Below are 17,091 nucleotides of genomic sequence, written 5' to 3'. Positions count from 1 at the left end.
GAAGGGAAAAGCCCGCGAAAATAGAACAAAGGAAGGTCTGAGGACCAGGGTGAGGACCTCAGTACTTCTGGCTAGCCCAATTTACATAGGGCAGGCCCAGGGAGAGGAAAAAACATATAAAAAGAGGAGCCAAAGGGCCTGGGGTCTCTCTCCCGTGCATGCTCTCTCTCTCTCTCTCTTTGGGTCTTTTGGGTCAGCAGGCCCTCACGCCTTGAGGATGTATTTTCATTTTCTAAATAAAACTGAGCTGTAACACTGTCTGAGAGCTGTGACGCACCGAGGGCTTTAATGTCCGTTGCTTCAAATTTTTGTTGTGATGAGACAGAACCGAGGAAATCACACTCCCCTAACACCAGGGCTCCCTAGTCACTGAGAAAGCCACACTCCAGCCTCGTGGAGTTGAGCAGTGGTGGCAGCTGAGGGCCTTGGACGTGCCAGACCTATGCTGAGAGTTTGGCCTGCATCATCTCACTGGATCCACACTCAGCCCGAGGCAGGAAGCAGGCAGAGACTGTGACGACTCTAATGCCATCCTACTGACGAGGACACACAGGAGGCTCCAGGGGGAGAAAAGACTCATCCACAACCTTATCCACACCCAGATCCACGGGTGTAAACATGATCATTGCCACATCAACCCCTGGGGTCCTATGCAAAGTGGGCAAGTGAGAATTTGGAGGAAGAGGTGGTGGTGGTGACCAACACCCCTGCTCTCCTCCACTCTGGACACATTGGTGAAGCCAGAGCTGTACCTGGCCTGAGGGGGGCAATGCCAGGGGACCTAGAAGAACAAGACAGTCTGCCCTAAAGTGGCATATAGCCTAGCTGGACACACCGAGGTGGGTAGGCAGAGATTATTTCTTCTCTGAATAGGTTGTCCCTCACCATGTGCAGAACAGCTGGTCCGGAGGGCAACTCAGGTGTGTCTGACCAGAAAGCAAAGAAGCTAAATGACAGTAACGTGTGTGTGGTGGGTGTCGACTGAAGTACAGTGAGCACATGGTGAGGGACAACCTTGTCTCTTACATCTACCTGCACTGGAAGACTTGTTCTTTACTACTAGTGCCCCTGGGTCAAGGCCTCCAATTCACTCTCTGGGTCATTCATTCAACAAGCATTTATTTGAGCTTCTGTTATTCGCTAAGACCTGTGAATACAATTAGAGGTAATCTTCAGGTCCAGGTTTTGTATGTGCTTTGTGGTCAACAAGCCTGTAAGTTACAATAATAAAAATGTCAACTGCTAATTCAGACGCTCCCTGTGACTCTCCAAACCAACCCTCTGAGGTGAACACTATTAGCATGTCTTGATTTTTACATATAAGAAAAGGAAACTTTGAACTTTCAACTGAGAAGTTGACCCAGGTCTGTTGGATGCCAAAGCCTAGGCCCATAACCATTGCACCACACTGCCTCCCGAATGTCATACCCAAGGGAGAAGTGGTGCTTTTATATACCTTGGTCCCCCAAAAGGATGCATCCTGTACTCTGAAAGAAATAGATCCAAGTACTTATCAGACCAAAATTTCATTTAAAAAAAACAAACAAATAAACTTGGCTATGTTAGGTCTTAGTTTCAGCATGCAGGATCTTTGCAACATGCGAGATCTTTTTAGAATGCAGGTTTTAGTTCCCTGACAAGTAATCGAAGTCAGGCCCTCTGCATCGGGAGCTTGGAGTCTTAGCCATTAACCCACCAGGGAAGTCCCCCAAATTTTCACTTTTGTTTCTATAAACAGGCTCTGAAAATTGTCCCTCCTCACTTTTAAGGACTTGGACTGAACTAAGGGATTAAGGAGGAATCTATCTTTTTTAAGTTAAAAAAGAAAAAACTTTAGTTATTTTTAATTGAAGGATAATTGCTTTACAGTATTGTGTTGGTTTCTGCCAAACATCAACATGAATCAGCCGTAGGTGTACATGTGTCCCCTTCCTCTGGAACCTCTCTCCGGATTAAGGGGTCTATTTAACGACAAGCGGCAACTGTGGATGCCCAACAGGTTTCATTATCAAGGAGCCCAGTTTTGAGGGGTCCAGAGTGACACAGGGCGGGGAAGTTGGCAGGGGGCCCAGGGCTGGGCAGGTGCCACGACAAATGCGGTCATACTCTTCAGGGGCCAAAGATTTACAGCGGTCTCCAGGTCCATGCCCTTTGTACTTACTGCCAGGTTGCTTTCAAGGTAGCAAGGATAGCAAAGGGTTTCTACGCAGCACTCCGGACGTCAAGTTTATTGCCGTCCCAGAAGCACTGGAGCTAGCCTGAGGGCTACAGGAGCGTGGGGGTCTTCTGAACCTCACGGCACTCAGTTCAGTCCAGTTCAGTCGCTCAGTCGTGTCCGACTCTTTGCGACAACATAGACGGCAGCACGCCAGGCCTCCCTGTCCATCACCACCTCCCGGAGTTTACTCAGACTCACGTCCATCGAGTCGGTGACGCCATCCAACCATCCTCATCCTCTGTCATCCCCTTCTCCTCCCGCCTTCAACCTTTCCCAGCATCAGGGTCTTTTCAAATGAGTCATTTCTTCGCATCAGGTGGCCAAAGTATTGGAGTTGTCCAGCTTCAGCATCAGTCCTTCCTCCTTATGGCACTGGAGGCCACAAAATATCCGAATGGAAGTGAAGAAGGAGCCGTCAAAACTCGACTCTGGTGGGACTCGAACCCACAACCTTTGAATAACCACACCCAGGCCAGCTAGAAGTCCAATGCGCTATCCATTGCGCCACAGAGCCGGTTGCTCATCCACCCCCGCGCCGGCATACCTCTGCCTAAAAACCCGCCCTTTTAGCGCCCTTCTAGGTGTGGCGCGGGGCCTTTGCCGAACTCTTTGCCAGTGTCTGGGCGCGGATTCCCGGAATCCTCGCCAGTGGTGCAGTGGAGGGGGGGTGCCCTCCCCCACGTCCGGGCGCCCACGGGTTGGGGGCAGTGGGGGTCCAGGAAGAGCCCGCCTGCCTCCTCCCGGCCTGGCGGGGGCGCACGGCGCGCGGACTACAATTCCCAGCGTGCGGCGCGGCGCCCCTCCCGAGGCCGTCGCGCGCGTAGGGGGCGGGCTGAGTCCGGCGGCGCCCGGCGCTCAGAGGCTGCGCTGCACCGGGCGGCTCTGCGGCTCGCTCGCCCGTGGGCAAGGCGCCGGAGGAGGTGTTGCCGGCCGGCGCAGCCGGTTTGGATGGCGGGAGGCGGGCGGGGGGAGGAGCGCCGCGGGCGGGAGGGGCCGGCCGAGTGGCCCGGGCCAGGCGAGGCGCAAAGCCGGCAAAGCGCTGCTGAGAACCTGACTCGCGCGCCCGGGAGCGGCTGATGCGCGCCGCGTTCCCTACTCTGCTACAGCCGGCGGGCCGCATCTGGACAGGGTGCCCCGCGGCGGGGGCGGACGCCAGGTGAGCACAGGCCAGAACAATGGGTCTCCGGGCGAGAGAATGTGCCCGGTCGAGTCCGGGGGAGGTGGCAGTACCGGCTTGGGCTGGGGGCGGAGGGGAAGGGGAAACGGGGCGCGCCCTGCTGCTCTGTCTCCTTGCCGGGCGCTCTGTTACCCGGCTTTTTAGGGGCCGGTGCGATTCATTGTGACCCGGGATCGGGGCCCCGGGAGATCTGGGCATCCCATTCCTTCTTCGTCCACAACCCTCAGGCTTTCGGGACGGGTTTTTGCCTTCTGCCCTGACGGACTCTGGGAGACCACAGTTCTGGGGACCTTGGAGACCTTTGGCATTGAAGTTGCAGGCGCTGGTGCAGTCCTCCTCCTGGCTTTTGCGTTTCGTGTGGAGGAGGGGGAGATGGTTTAAGGGTCCGGACCATGTCTTCATCCTGGCTTGGAGAATCTAAGGCTACCTCATAGCCGTGACCTTCAGCCCCTCCCCAGGATTAGGAGAGCCTGAAGGCAAACAGCCCCTTCTGCTGTCCCTTGAGCAAGTCTGTAAAGTGCTAGGAATAGAGTCCGAGAGCCCTAATCTCAGCCCTGCCAGCTGTTCCTCCTCCCTTAAGCCCCGGTCCCCGAAGAGTCATCAGAGTGGCGTGCTGAGTGTGTTTGTGGGGCGCCGTCAATGCCTTCTTCCTCTCAATACCTTTCTCCTCTGGGAGATCACCTCTCTGGTACCTCCAGGCTTTTGCCTGTTTTCTCCATCGCCCCCTGTGGGCCAGCAGAGGCATGGTGCTCCCAGGCCTAAGGGCAGGGACTGACCAAGGCCCCTTCCCAAGAAGCTGCGCCTCTGGGTGCTGTGACTTGGCTTTATCATCCACAGAAACTCCCTAGGTCTCCGAGTGGGGAGTCGAGCCAGAGGCACTTAAGTCAATACCAAGCCATTTTGGTTGGGATCCTAGATGTCAGGCGAGTAGATTGTCTTCGGAGACCAATGCTCATTATACCCATTGCACAGAGGAGAAGACTAAGGACTAAAGTGGGAAAGGGACTTGTCCAAGATCATTCAGAGAGTCCTAGGCATAAATGGGACTGGGAGGATAGAACCAGCCTCTGACCTGCAACCCAGCTCCTCACCTCAAGTCCAGGCCTCTAGCCTGACCCTTCCAGACTGTCCTGGGGTGGGACCCAGTCCTCAGCTACCCTGCTCCATCTGACCTCACTGCACATTGACCATCTGAGATGATAGTGGCCTGGCTGCCCGGGCCAGGAGGTAGGGGACCCAGGCACTCGGGTCCACTGACCGCCCTGTGCCCACAGGCCACAATGCTGCTTGGGGCGTCTCTGTTGGGGGTGCTGCTGTTCTCCTGGCTGGTGCTGAAACTGCCCTGGACCCAAGTGGGGTGCTCCCTGTTCTTCCTCTACCTGGGGTCTGGCGGCTGGCGCTTCATCCGAATCTTTATCAAGACTGTCAGGCGTGATATCTTGTGAGTACCTGGTACAACCCTTCCTGGGTCTCCTACACTCTTCTGGGTTTAATCTCCCCAAACCAGACTACATGGCCTCTACCAGCACAGAGCACCTGGGCCCCAAAAGAGCAGTCTTTGCTCCGCATCCTTCCCCTCGCTATAGTACATGATACCTCCATTGCCACGGTCAAAGTCTCTTCCCAGGGAATCTCCCTAACCTGGTGCCCCTTAGCCTGGAGCAGACTTGGGGGTCTGGTCCATACACTGAACACCAGGCATGTTGAGGAGACCTCAGTAAGGGGTCCCAAGAAGATGCTGTAGCTTGTGAGAGGGTGAAGAGGAACCCTGTGGGGAAGTCCCTGTCCTCCGGCTGGCGTGGGTTCTCAAGCAGACCCTGAATCATGCCCACAAAGAAGCTGCTCCAGGTATGGCCCACAAGGAGGATATCCTGTACCAGAGACCCTGGCTGCCACCTGCTCTGCGCCAGACGCTGGGCTGACTCTGGGTGTGGGGTTGAGTGGACAGGGCAGTCCTGGGCCTGGAACAGGCTCAGACTGGTCAGGGAGACCGGCAGAGGACACAGAAAACCCGCAGGCTGGCAGGGCCCTGCGAGCAGAGACCCTGGCAGTCTTGTCTTGCTCATGGTAGTGTCCCAGCAGTGTGACCCGCACCCGGAACAGGCAGCTCAGCGTTTGTCAATCTGAGCTGATTGCAAAAGGAGGTGTTGAATGGCTACCGCGGGAAGGATGGTAGCAGCCCAGAGCTGTGGGGGTGTGAAGCAGAGAGAGACGGCTTCAGGCCTGGGCCCTGGGAAATCAGAGGAGGCCTCCCAGAGGAGAAGCAGGTGTGCTTGAGAGTCACCTCCAGGAGGTGGAAGCAGGGGGTGCCAGTCAGAGGGCATGGCAGTAGCAAAGGCAGAGAGGCTGGGGAGCCAGGAGAGTTCAGGGGTCCGGGGTGGCAGGGCAAGGCAGGGGGATGTTGCCAAAGGCTTGTTGCACAAACATCTGTTGAATGTCAATGCCCTGCCTGGCACCGAGCAGGGCCTGGGAGCAAGATGGTGAGGCAGGACAGAGCCCCACCCTTGTCGGGCCCACAGCGAGGGAAACCGGACAAATTGCAAACTTGTCCTTTTTCATTGGAGTGGTGAGGGGGAGATGGATGATCCGGGGGTGTGCCAGGTTCAGGACGAGGAGTTTGGACTTTGGCTTGGTCCCTGGAGTCGTGGAAGGCCCTGACAGAGCTGCAGACTCGGAGCAGAGCTTAGAGGGCAAAAGGGGTTGAACTCTGGAGTCGGAGGGGACTGAAGTTCAAATGTCAGCACTGCCACGTCGTCCCACCTTGAAGCCCGGGGCAAGTGCTGAGCACCAGTGTCTTCCTCTGTACTGGGCGGGGAGGGAGTCATCGCCTGGGTGCCTGGTGTTAGCATGCAGCGTCAGTGAGCCACTACAGGTAACGCTGCCCCGCACACGGGTGCTAGGAAGGGGGTGTCGCAAGCGATCAGACCAGGGTCTCCGGACCCCCTACTCCTAAGCCCAGCAGTCACAGCTTCCTTGCTCCTCCTCTCCTCCCCCAGCGGCGGCACCGTGCTCCTGAGGGTGAAAGCCAAGGTCCGACGGTACCTACGGGAGCGGCGCACGGTCCCCATGCTGTTCGCTGCCACAGTCCAGCGCCACCCGGACAAGACGGCCCTGATCTTCGAGGGCACAGATACGCACTGGACCTTCCGGCAGCTAGATGACTATTCGAACAGCGTGGCCAACTTCCTGCAGGCGCAGGGCCTGGCCTCAGGCAACGTGGTCGCCCTCTTCATGGAGAACCGCAATGAGTTTGTGGGCCTGTGGCTGGGCATGGCCAAACTGGGCGTGGAGGCGGCGCTCATCAACACCAACCTCCGGCGGGACGCGCTGCTCCACTGCCTGACCTCCTCCCAGGCCCGGGCCCTCATCTTTGGCAGCGAGATGGCCCCAGGTGAGCCCTAAAGTGGTGAGGGACAGGCAGGGAGTCCCACGGGACTGCCGCAACCCACCTCCAGCCCCCAGGGGAGGCTGTGTGTGGCTCAGAGGTTAAGGGCATGAGCCCTGGAGTCAGATGGTGTGGGCTCTTCCCCTCCCTACTCCCTTGGGAGCCGGGAGATCCGGGGAGATGGCAGTCCTCTGCCGCGGTCTCCTACAGCACCGTTTTCAGAGAGGTGCTTAACAGAGTGAAGCATTAACAAAGCAGCTGACGCTAGGTGAGCGCTCAGACACGATGGTAACCATTCTTGTGACTCACTTGGCCTCACCTCAGTCAGTTCAGTCACTCAGCCAGTCGTGTCCGACTCTTTGCGACCCCATGGACTGCAGCACGCCAGGCCTCCCTGTTCATCACCAACTCCCAGAGCTTACTCAAACTTATATCCATCAAGTCAGTGATACCATCCAACCATCTCATCCTGTCGTCCCCTTCTCCTCCCGCCTTCCATCTTTCCCAGCATCAGGGTCTTTTCCAGTGAGTCAGTTCTTTGCATCAGGTGGCCAAAGTATTGGAGCTTCAGCTTCAGCATCAGTCTTTCCAATGAATATTCAGGACTGATATCCTTTAGGATGGACTGGTTGGATCTCCTTGCAGTCCAAGGGATTCTCAAGAGTCTTCTCCAACACTGCAGTTCAAAAGCATCAGTTATTTGGTGCTTAGCTTTCTTTATAGTCCAGCTCTCACATCCATACATGGCCTCACCTACCTGATCTGTAAAACGGGAACAAGAAGCCACTCCCTGCTGTGCCTCGGAGCTTATGTTTATTGGCCGCCGCATTGGCACTGAGATCAACGTGTTGAGCTTGGTGCTTCACAGAAGCGGCTCTAATCTTCACAAAGCCTGGTGAAAGCAAAGAGTGTCATCTTGGCTTTACAGAGGACGAGACCGAGGTGCAGAGTGGCGCGAGGCACTCACCCAGAGCCACGCAGCTGTTAAGTGGGTGACGGAACCAAGATTTGACCTTGAGCTTGACCCGAGTGTCCCTGTCCTCTCTCCCCACGCTGTTGCGACTAATGGGCTAATGTCGTGGGCTAATGGGCAGAAGAGGTTACAGAGATGCTGAAACGAGAGGAAGGAGGCGGCAGGGAGAGAGTGCGAGGGTTGGAAGAAGTTAAGAGGAAGTATGGCTGAGTGGGCCAGGACCGGCCTGTGCTCCAGGCGCTGAGTGTCTGGACATCTGTAGTGCACAGGAGAGCCTGAGAGAAGGCCGCCACCCTGTGAAGAGGCTGGAGGGCTGCCAGCCTCTGACCACCCCCCAACTTCTCCCTCCTAACCAGTCCCCCACAGACTAGCATCATACAGTGGATAGAAGCATAAACCTTGGGGAGAGGTAGAGCTGGCTTTGAGCCCCAAATCGGGCACATTCTAGCTGTGAGTCCCTCCTGTGCTTGGGGCCTCAGTGTTCCCATCTTACGATGGGCTGTTACTGGTACCTGTTTCCTGAGGTGTGTGAGCAGCAGCATGCCTGTGAAGAGCCCACCACGTGATCAGCCAGCCGCTCTCGGGAGCCCTTGCTTCTCTCAGCATCTTCCTTATAACAAGTCCCAGGTGCTTCACCCACCTCTCTGCCACACCCAGCCAGCATCCCCTGACACCATGCTCAGCCCCACACGAGTAGAGGTCCCCAGAACACGGGTCGGGGGGGAGAGCCTGGCCTGCCTGCAGATCTATCTTGTTTCCTCCACAGCTGTCCTTGAGATCCATGCCAACCTGGACCCCTCGCTCAACCTCTTCTGCTCTGGTCCCTGGGAGCCCAGCGCGGTGCCCAGCGGCACAAATCACCTGGACCCGCTACTAGAAGATGCCCCCAAGCACCAGCCCAGCCGTCCCAACAAGGGCTTCGTAGGTGAGCCCCTCACCCCCACAGAAGGGTTCAAAGATGGCCAAGAGACGGAGCAGGGGCCTTGGGGCCTGGGTTCCTCTGTAAACTTGCTGCGTGACCTGGAATGAGTCACGTCACCTCCCTTTTCCATTTGGGGAAAATGAGCACAGTCCCCAGCTTTTACTGCAAAGACTGCATGAGCTGGCATGTGTGAAAGTGCCAGGCACTTCTTGAACATGCAGTTCTTGAACAGCCTTCGTTGATGCCCAGTGTATGCAGGAGCCCAGGAGCCTACCTCATCCCAAGTATGGGCTGGCTCAGGCCCACGGCAAGCCCTTTCATAGTCACCCAGCGCCCGTTCGGGGCAGGCCCCTGTTGTGATCCTCTCCCTGCTCTGGGCTACCTGCCCCCTACCCCCCTCCTCCAGGCAGCCTTCCAGACCCTCTCGCCTCTGTTCCTCTCCGCTCCGCAAGCCTGCCATGTGGAGCCCACTGCTTGCCGCATGGCCTGGGGGGGCATTCGGATCTTGGGCCAAGTTCATGTCCCAGCTCTACTGCTTCCCTCGTGGGACCCTGAGCACCTGAGCTGCTCTCTGAGCCTCGGTTCCCAGAGCCAGGAAATTGGGGATGGCAACTGAACCTATGCTTAAGGGCTGGAAAAGGTCCCATGGAGAGCTGAGGTCATTATCGTTTGAACTCTGCCATCTGTGGCTCTTGTGTGCTGGGTGCTTTTGTAAGCTCCTTGAGGGAAGGGCCTCTGGCTGGTTGAGTCTGGTGCCCAGCCTTGGGCTGACATGCAACATGCCGTGGGCACCCTGTAACATGAGAGTTACTGCATAACATGTGGCGTCACCCCGTGGCATGCCTGACCTCCCGGAACCTCAGCCCGGTGGCACTGAGCCTCACACAGAAACCGTGACGTGCCGTCCCTGGTGCTCAGATCTGGGGGGATAAAGACAGGGTTGCTGGTGCAAAACCTACCTCTGAGCCCCGCTGTCTGCAGCTGGTACCTCCCACGCAGTAGGCATCACCTCCTCAGAAAGCCCTCCCTGGAGCCCGGGTCCAGTGCTGCCACCACGCTTTCGCAGGCCCTGTGCTTGCCAACACACAGTGCTCGCTATTGGAAATGCCCGCCTACTCATCTTCCTGTCCCACTGGGCAGGCACCTCCCTCCTAGGCAAGGCCTGTGCTCATATTAGTCACTGATGTCACCCTGGCCCTGGCACAGAGTGAGGGCTCAGAAGAGTGTGTTGAAGGAACCAGTGCAGGTAGTGGTGGCTGGGGTCATCAGGGTAGGCTTCCTTGGAGGAGGTGTGCTGGGAATGGGTGTTAAGTGATACACACCTACCAATGTCTGACTCTGTGCCCAGCTTTGTGCTGGCCCCTCTCATAGCCGCTCCTGCCTGTTTTCCTCAGATAAGCTCTTCTACATCTACACGTCAGGCACCACCGGGCTGCCCAAAGCTGCCATCGTGGTGCACAGCCGGTAAGGGGATGGTGCCCTGGGAGGGGAGACTTGGGGAGGTGGGGCCTGGGGCGCCTCTCCTCCTGCCTTTCCAGGGGCCCACGGAGCCCTCGACCCTTTGCCTTCCCAGGTATTACCGGATGGCCGCCCTGGTGTACTACGGCTTCCGCATGCGGCCTGACGACATCATCTATGACTGCCTCCCCCTCTACCACTCTGCAGGTAGCCTGGGCCCGCCCCCTCGGTGCCCAGCCGCCCTTGAGCCTTCAGAGCCCTACCCGTCCTGGCAGGCTCCATGTTGCAGTAGAAACATAACAAGCTTTGGAGTCAAATCTGGGTTCAAATCCAAATGTGGGCATTGACCTAGATGAGAGTGGCCACACCAGCATAATTGGTGGGTGTGGCGGTACCCCACAGGGCACCTGGGCTGGTCTGACCATTCAGTCCATTTCCACGGGTGTGGACAGCCTGGCTGCTTGGTCTGGGGGCCCTATAGAAAGACGGAGATGGACTAAATATAGTTTCTGCCCTTAAAGGTGCTTAGAGTTGGAGTGTGTGTGTTGGGGGCAGGCTGAATGATGGGAACCCTACCCTGAACTCTCAGGCAAGAAAGGGCATTGAGTGTGGGGAGGGGCAGGGAGCAAGGAGTTCAACTCAAAAGAGCCCAACTCCAGGAAGGCTTCCTGGAGGAGGTGCCCCCATGGACAGATGTGAAGCCAGGCAGGCTAGCTCAGTTCCGGCTGGCTGAATGGCAGTGTTACAGCTTTAGGATAAGGAGCTCGGGGCCAGCTCCAGAGGCTTCAGGGGACTGTCTAAGTAGTGTGCACTTGATCCTGTAGGCACTGGGGAGCCATGGAAGGTGTCTGACTGGGGAGAGATGTGACCAGTTAGAGTTGGAGGGGCAGGACAGGGGAAAGGGAGAGTCTTTGAGGGGGTTGGACTGTACAAGAGGAGGCTCTGGAGTATACGATGTTTCTCCTTTGTCTGACTTACTTCACTCAGTACTGTATAGCCCCAGGGACCTCTGTTAGGTGTTATGTGGCAGTCTGGATGGGAGGGGAGTTTGGGGGAGAATGGTTACATGTATATGTATGGCTGAGTCCCTTCGCTCTTCACCTGAAACCATTAACCATTGTTGGTTAATCAGCTATACCCCAGTGCAAAATAAACAGTTAAAAAAATAAAGTGACATCTTTGGTGGCCAAAATAAACAAAAAGACGAGGCTCTGGAGGGAAAGAGCTCCTGTCTGTCTCCCTGACCCCCGGGTTCCCCCTCTGCCTTCAGGAAACATCGTGGGGATGGGGCAGTGCCTGATCCACGGCATGACCGTGGTGATCCGGAAGAAGTTCTCCGCTTCCCGCTTCTGGGATGACTGTATCAAGTACAACTGCACAGTGAGTGAGAACGGAAGGGGTGGGGCGCCCCTGCGCCCCTCCCACCAGCTCTGCGCAGGGACACCGGTCTTTGAGCTGAAGGCAACCAGCTGTTTACTCGGGGCAGCATTCCCATTGTTCACATGGGGAGACTGAGGCCCGGAGAGGGAAGGGATGGCACAGCCGGCCCCGGGGATAGTAGGGGTAGGGGCTTGGGAAGGCAGTGAAGTAGGGGCAGCCTCCAGGGCCCAGACTCATGCCAGGTCCACCCGCAGATCGTGCAGTACATCGGCGAACTGTGCCGCTACCTCCTGAACCAGCCGCCCCGGGAGGCGGAAAACCGGCACCGCGTGCGCATGGCGCTCGGCAACGGCCTCCGGCAGTCCATCTGGACCGACTTTCGTAGCCGCTTCCACATCCCCCAGGTGGCCGAGTTCTACGGGGCCACGGAGTGCAACTGCAGCCTGGGCAACTTCGACGGCCAGGTGCGGCCCAGGTTGGGAACGCAGAGGGCCCACGGGAGACACGGACAGCGGAGGGGAGGGCGGGCTTCCGGCATGGAGTGTGGTTGCGGCAGCCAGAGCCCCGGCTGTCAGCCCCCCAGACTGTCCGGTTTCTGGCCCGTGGTGGGAGAGCCCGGGCCCAAGGCTTGGCCTTCGCAGGTGGGGGCCTGTGGCTTCAACAGCCGCATCCTGTCCTTCGTGTACCCCATCCGGCTGGTTCGTGTCAACGAGGACACCATGGAGCTGATCCGGGGCCCTGACGGCCTTTGCATTCCCTGCAAGCCAGGTCTGCTTGAGGGTTGCAACTCGGGGTCAGGGTGGGAGGGCTGGCCTAGGAAGGCGACGGGGCAGGGATGGGTGTGTGGGTGGGTGGGGAGCCCCATTCTGACCAGCGGCCAGAAGTCAGCCCTTCTCTTAGGGCTGCATGGCATTTATTTCTTGAGGCGTCCATCCACTCAGTCACCATCCATCCACCCATCAGCCCATTCATGCACATTCGTGCTGTGGACCCCGAGCCCCAGCCGCCAAAGCCCCCCGGCTCTGTGCCTGAGCCCCTCTCCTGCACGTGGTTGCGCTGAGCAGGCGGCGTGGTACAGGATGCAAACCTCGGAGCAGAGCGGGGCCTGGGGAGTGCTGACTTCGGTTAGGCCGTCCACACTGAGCTTGACCACCCTTTCGTTTGTTCAGTGACCAAGTGTTACTGAGAAGCTCCCAGCCCTCGGGGCTCCCGGGCTAATGGAGAAAGGGGGCATTTCTGGGGGCTGCTGCTGGGGGCATTTTAGTGTGAAGGAGACCCCAGGGGGACCTGACCCCGCCTCCTCTGGCCGCAGGAGAGCCGGGCCAGCTGGTGGGCATCATCATCCAGCGAGACCCCCTGCGGCGCTTCGACGGCTACCTGAACCAGGGCGCCAACAACAAGAAGATCGCCCAGGATGTCTTCAAGAAGGGGGACCAGGCCTACCTCAGCGGTGGGTGGGCACTTCTCTGGAGGCCTTTGCCGCCCCTTGGGGAGGAGGGAGGGGATTGAGGGGCCCCACCCTGAGAGAACACCTCCCCCCAACCAAGCCCCAGGGCCCCCCCTCACCACACGACTCTTCTCTCTAGGTGACGTGCTGGTGATGGACGAGCTGGGCTACCTGTATTTCCGTGACCGCACAGGGGACACGTTCCGCTGGAAAGGCGAGAACGTGTCCACCACCGAGGTGGAAGGCACGCTCAGCCGCCTGCTGGACATGGCCGACGTGGCCGTGTACGGCGTCGAGGTGCCAGGTATCCCGAGAGGCGGGAGGGGCCAGACGTGTGTGCGGAGCAGCCCGCGGGGCCATGGCCAGCCAGCCGCTCACTGTCCACTCTGCCACCCCCCCCCAGGGACCGAGGGCCGGGCCGGCATGGCCGCCGTGGCCAGCTCCTCTGGCAGCTGTGACCTGGAGCACTTAGCCCAGCTCCTGCAGAAGGAGCTGCCGCTGTACGCCCGCCCCATCTTCCTGCGCTTCCTGCCCGAGCTGCACAAGACAGGTCTGTCCCCCCGACCCCCAGCTCCAAATCATGGGTGGGTGCCAGCCGAGGCCCCTTCCCGGGTCCTTCTAGGGAGACCGGCTGGCTGTCATTCGCCCTTCCCCACAGCCTCTCTGGGTTGTCGGCAACATGACCCAGCTGTGAGCTGACGACACCTCCTGAGAGAGATGATGTGTCCGTTGGCAGTGGAACCAATACTGAGTGGGGTGGTCTGCTCCAGGCACTGTGTTGGGCCCTGGGGAGGGAGGGGACAAATTGCAGCAGGACCTGTGTGCCTCCCTGGAGCTTCCAGAGCAGGAGGCAGCCACAGGGTAAGGAATTGCTAAGATAAAAGAGTGGAATGCTGATAGGAAGCTGATAGGAAAGGGAATGTGACTTGGGGATGACTGGAAGGCTCCCCTGAGGATGCTCCGGTTCAGCAGGAGACCTGAGTGAGAGAGAGAGAGAGTACTCTGTGGGGACGGGAGGCCCTCTGGAACAGCCAGTGCGGAGTCCCTGAGGCAGGGAGGTGCTTGGTTGCTAGGGGACTGAAAGGAGGCCCCCGAAGCTGGGGCCAGTGAGGGGTTGGCAGCGGCATGTGGTGGGATGGGAGGGCCCAGGGGAGCCACAGGAGAGTCTGAGCAGGGTAGTGACCCAGTCAGACTCATATCCTGCAAAGCCCGCCAGTGTCTGAGGGGCTGCAGATGGCCCCGGGGGACGGGGAGATGAGAGAAGGGCAGGGTAAGCAGTGAGTCCAGACAGACAGCGAGCACCCCGAGGACTGAATGGCCACTGTGACTTTTGTATCCCTGAGGGACAGGGAGGCTGTTGGACCTTAGGCCTCAGACAGGCTTTGCTGTAGGACAAACAACCCCCAAGCTTACTTAGGGCTCCGAACAGGTGTCTTATTTGCTCACAATTTGTGGGTCAGTAATTTGGGGTGACGTTCAACTGAGCGTTCTTCTGTTGGCCCCACCTAGGGTCAAATAGTGCCATCAACAGCTTCCCTGGCTGTCCAGTGGTTAAGACTCCGTCTTGCAGTGCAGGGGGTGTGTGGGTTCGATCCCTGATCAGGGAACTAAGGCCCCACATGCCTTGGGGTGTGGCCCCCAAATTCTTTTTTAAGTTTTTAAAGAAATAGTGCCATTGGGTGTGAGGTGGCCTCCCTCACGTGGGGCTCCCAGCTGGTCTGCCCCGCGGCAGTGTCCACGGACCTGTCTTCAGTGATGGAGGTGTTCTCTGACTGCGCTCTGCAACACAGCAACCGTCAGCTCCCAGTAGCTGTTGAGCACTTGAAGTGCGACTAGTGTGAAGGGGAAACTGAATTTTAAATTTTGTTTAATTAAATTTACATAGCCACACATGACCAGTGACTACCACTTCGGTTCGGTTCGGTTCAGTCGCTCAGTCGTGTCTGACTCTGCGACCCCATGAATCGCAGCACACCAGGCCTCCCTGTCCATCCCCAGCTCCTGGAGTTTACTCAGACTCATGTCCGTTGAGTCAGTGATGCCATCCAACCATCTCATCCTCTGTCATCCCCTTCTCCTCCTGCCCTCAGTCTTTCCCAGTATCAGGGTCTTTTCTAATGAGTCAGCTCTTTGCATCAGGTGGACAAAGTATTGGAGTTTCAGCTTCAACATCAGCCGTTCCAATGAACACCCAGGACTGATCTCCTTTAGGATGAACTGGTTGGATCTCCTTAGAGTCCAAGGGATTCTCAAGAGTCTTCTCCAAGACCACAGTTCAAAAGCATCAGTTCTTCGGTGCTCAGCTTTCTTTATAGTCCAACTCTCACATCCATACATGACTAGTAGAAAAACCATAGCTTTGACTAGACGGACCTTGTCTAAGTGGCCTTTGCTGGGACGGTTCCCCTTTGTTCCACATGGCTTTCCATCCTTCAGAGGTCAGTCTGGTCTCAGGGCACCCCCAAGCGGGTGAGGATGGAAGCTTCAACACCCCTTGAGGCCTAGACTCACCCAGACCGCCCACAGTGTGGCTTCTGCCACATTCTCTGAGTCAGAGTAAGTTGTAAAACCAGTCTAAATTCAAGTAGGCGTTGAGAAAGACTCCAGCTCTTGCTGGGAGAATTGGCTGATGCACATGACAGAGAAGCCAGGGCAGGAAGCTGCAGGCATTTCTGGTATCCATTGTACCTGAGTTCAAATTCTTACTAGCTGTGTAACGTTGGCCCAGAGCTGTGCTTCTCTGAGCCTCAGTCTTCTCGTCTGTCTAGTGGGGCCAATACCATTGAGTGAAAGATATAGAATTTATTAAGGAGGAAAATGGTAACTGAACTATTTCAGAGATGCTGAAATCTTGTGCATCTCAGAATCCATAGGATACGGTTATGTCCCCGCCCCCGGGGTTGAGGTACAGATTACCTGAGGTCACTTCTGTACCTGGGAGGAGCTCAGGTTAAGTGAGCCCTCTGGGAAGGCCCGTGTCCTGCCCTCAGTATGATGTCACTGAGCACGTGGCCCTGGACAAATAGCTTCCCTTCTGTGGGCCTCAGTTTCCTTGTCTACAAAGAGGGGTAGGTAGCTCCGCCCCCTCCCCTTTGCCAGGGCTGCTGAGGAGCGGTGCATTCCGTAATGGATGAAGCCTTTGCAAACTGTAAAGGGCTGTGTCCCTCCTCCCACGATTCCCCTTGCCTATGTTCCCTCCAGCCCTCCTCCCTGCCCCTCCTCAGCCCAGGTGGGTGGGTTCCTGGAGCTCTGACCCCTGCCCCACACCCTCTGACCCTTCTCCCACTTGTCTTCTCTCTCCCTCAGGGACCTTCAAGCTACAGAAGACAGAACTGCGGAAGGAGGGCTTTGACCCAACAGTTGTAAAAGACCAGCTGTTCTACCTGGATGCCCGGAAGGGCCGCTACGTCCCACTGGACCAGGAGGCCTACACTCGCATCCAGGCAGGCCAGGAGAAGCTGTGATTGGCCCCGAGTCCCTCTTGAGGGCCAGCGGATACTGCATCTAGAGCCCCAGCTCCCACCCCAGAGGGGTCCTGGGCGAAGCCAGACCAAAGCAAGCAGAGCCTGGCACCACCCCCTGAGATGCCAACCCGCACCCCTGAAAACTGCCAAGGGACTCACTGCCACCTCCCCGCTCTGCCCTGAGGCTTTCTGTGAAAGCTTCAGATCTACTTTATGTCTTCGAGGCCATGTGGGGGTCTCTGGGCCTCAGGCTGAGACTGAGACTAGGCCCCGCGGGGTGATGTCTCAGGTCAGGACAATGGGAAATGGAGGGTCTCCAAGCACTTGGCAAAGAACAGGCAGCTTGTAAATGGGACCAGGGCAGAAGCCCCCAGACTCAGGAAGCCAGCACAGTGGGCAGGGAGGGCCGGCGATCGGGCATCTGAAGAGGATCCAGGCCCTGGGACCACGCAAGTGTCCCTCAGCCCTGCTGGGCAGGAGAGGACCACCCTGCAGCAGGCAGCCTGGACGGGGCACCCCTCTCATCCTCTGGGCGGCTGCCTGGCTGTCCCTCGGGTGGAGCCTTTCTGTCTTTGCTGGTCTGTCCACATCTCCTCCTGGCCTGGCTGTGAGGGGAGAAGGGGCGTGGGGCACTCAGGGGCCAATAAACTCCGCCTTGCCTCCCCGA

At 57.7% G+C, this 17,091-nt stretch overlaps 1 protein-coding gene and 1 non-coding gene across 2 annotated transcripts; one reads left to right on the top strand and one right to left on the bottom strand.

Moving 5' to 3' along the window:
- Positions 1-2,641: 2,641 nt before the first annotated feature.
- TRNAR-UCU lies at positions 2,642-2,732 on the bottom strand. Its single transcript is given in 2 exon segments — positions 2,642-2,677; positions 2,696-2,732. It is a non-coding gene; the product is annotated as a tRNA-Arg (tRNA).
- A 469-nt stretch (positions 2,733-3,201) lies between these two features.
- On the top strand, positions 3,202-17,091 carry SLC27A4 (solute carrier family 27 member 4). The gene is made up of 13 exons (XM_043917151.1): positions 3,202-3,374; positions 4,670-4,836; positions 6,392-6,786; positions 8,520-8,678; positions 10,070-10,139; positions 10,249-10,340; positions 11,404-11,513; positions 11,768-11,977; positions 12,155-12,281; positions 12,826-12,963; positions 13,100-13,264; positions 13,364-13,510; positions 16,267-17,091. The coding sequence occupies exons 2-13, from the start codon at positions 4,676-4,678 to the stop codon at positions 16,422-16,424; spliced, it is 1,932 nt and encodes a 643-aa protein (XP_043773086.1). The 5' UTR covers positions 3,202-3,374; positions 4,670-4,675; the 3' UTR covers positions 16,425-17,091.

This window comes from Cervus elaphus, chromosome 11 (genome assembly GCF_910594005.1).
Source record: "Cervus elaphus chromosome 11, mCerEla1.1, whole genome shotgun sequence".
Classification (NCBI taxonomy): domain Eukaryota; kingdom Metazoa; phylum Chordata; class Mammalia; order Artiodactyla; family Cervidae; genus Cervus; species Cervus elaphus.
Note: the sequence above shows the minus strand (reverse complement) of the source record. Positions and strands in the feature narration are given on the sequence as shown.

What these genes read in the sequence shown, in the direction of transcription:
- SLC27A4 (XM_043917151.1), top strand. Translation starts at nt 4,676, where the DNA reads ATGCTGCTTGGGGCGTCTCTGTTGGGGGTGCTGCTGTTCTCCTGGCTG. An exon ending in ACTGTCAGGCGTGATATCTT is followed by an intron (nt 4,837 to 6,391) that starts GTGAGTACCTGG and finishes CTCCTCCCCCAG; the next exon opens with CGGCGGCACCGTGCTCCTGA. An exon ending in GTACGGCGTCGAGGTGCCAG is followed by an intron (nt 13,265 to 13,363) that starts GTATCCCGAGAG and finishes ACCCCCCCCCAG; the next exon opens with GGACCGAGGGCCGGGCCGGC.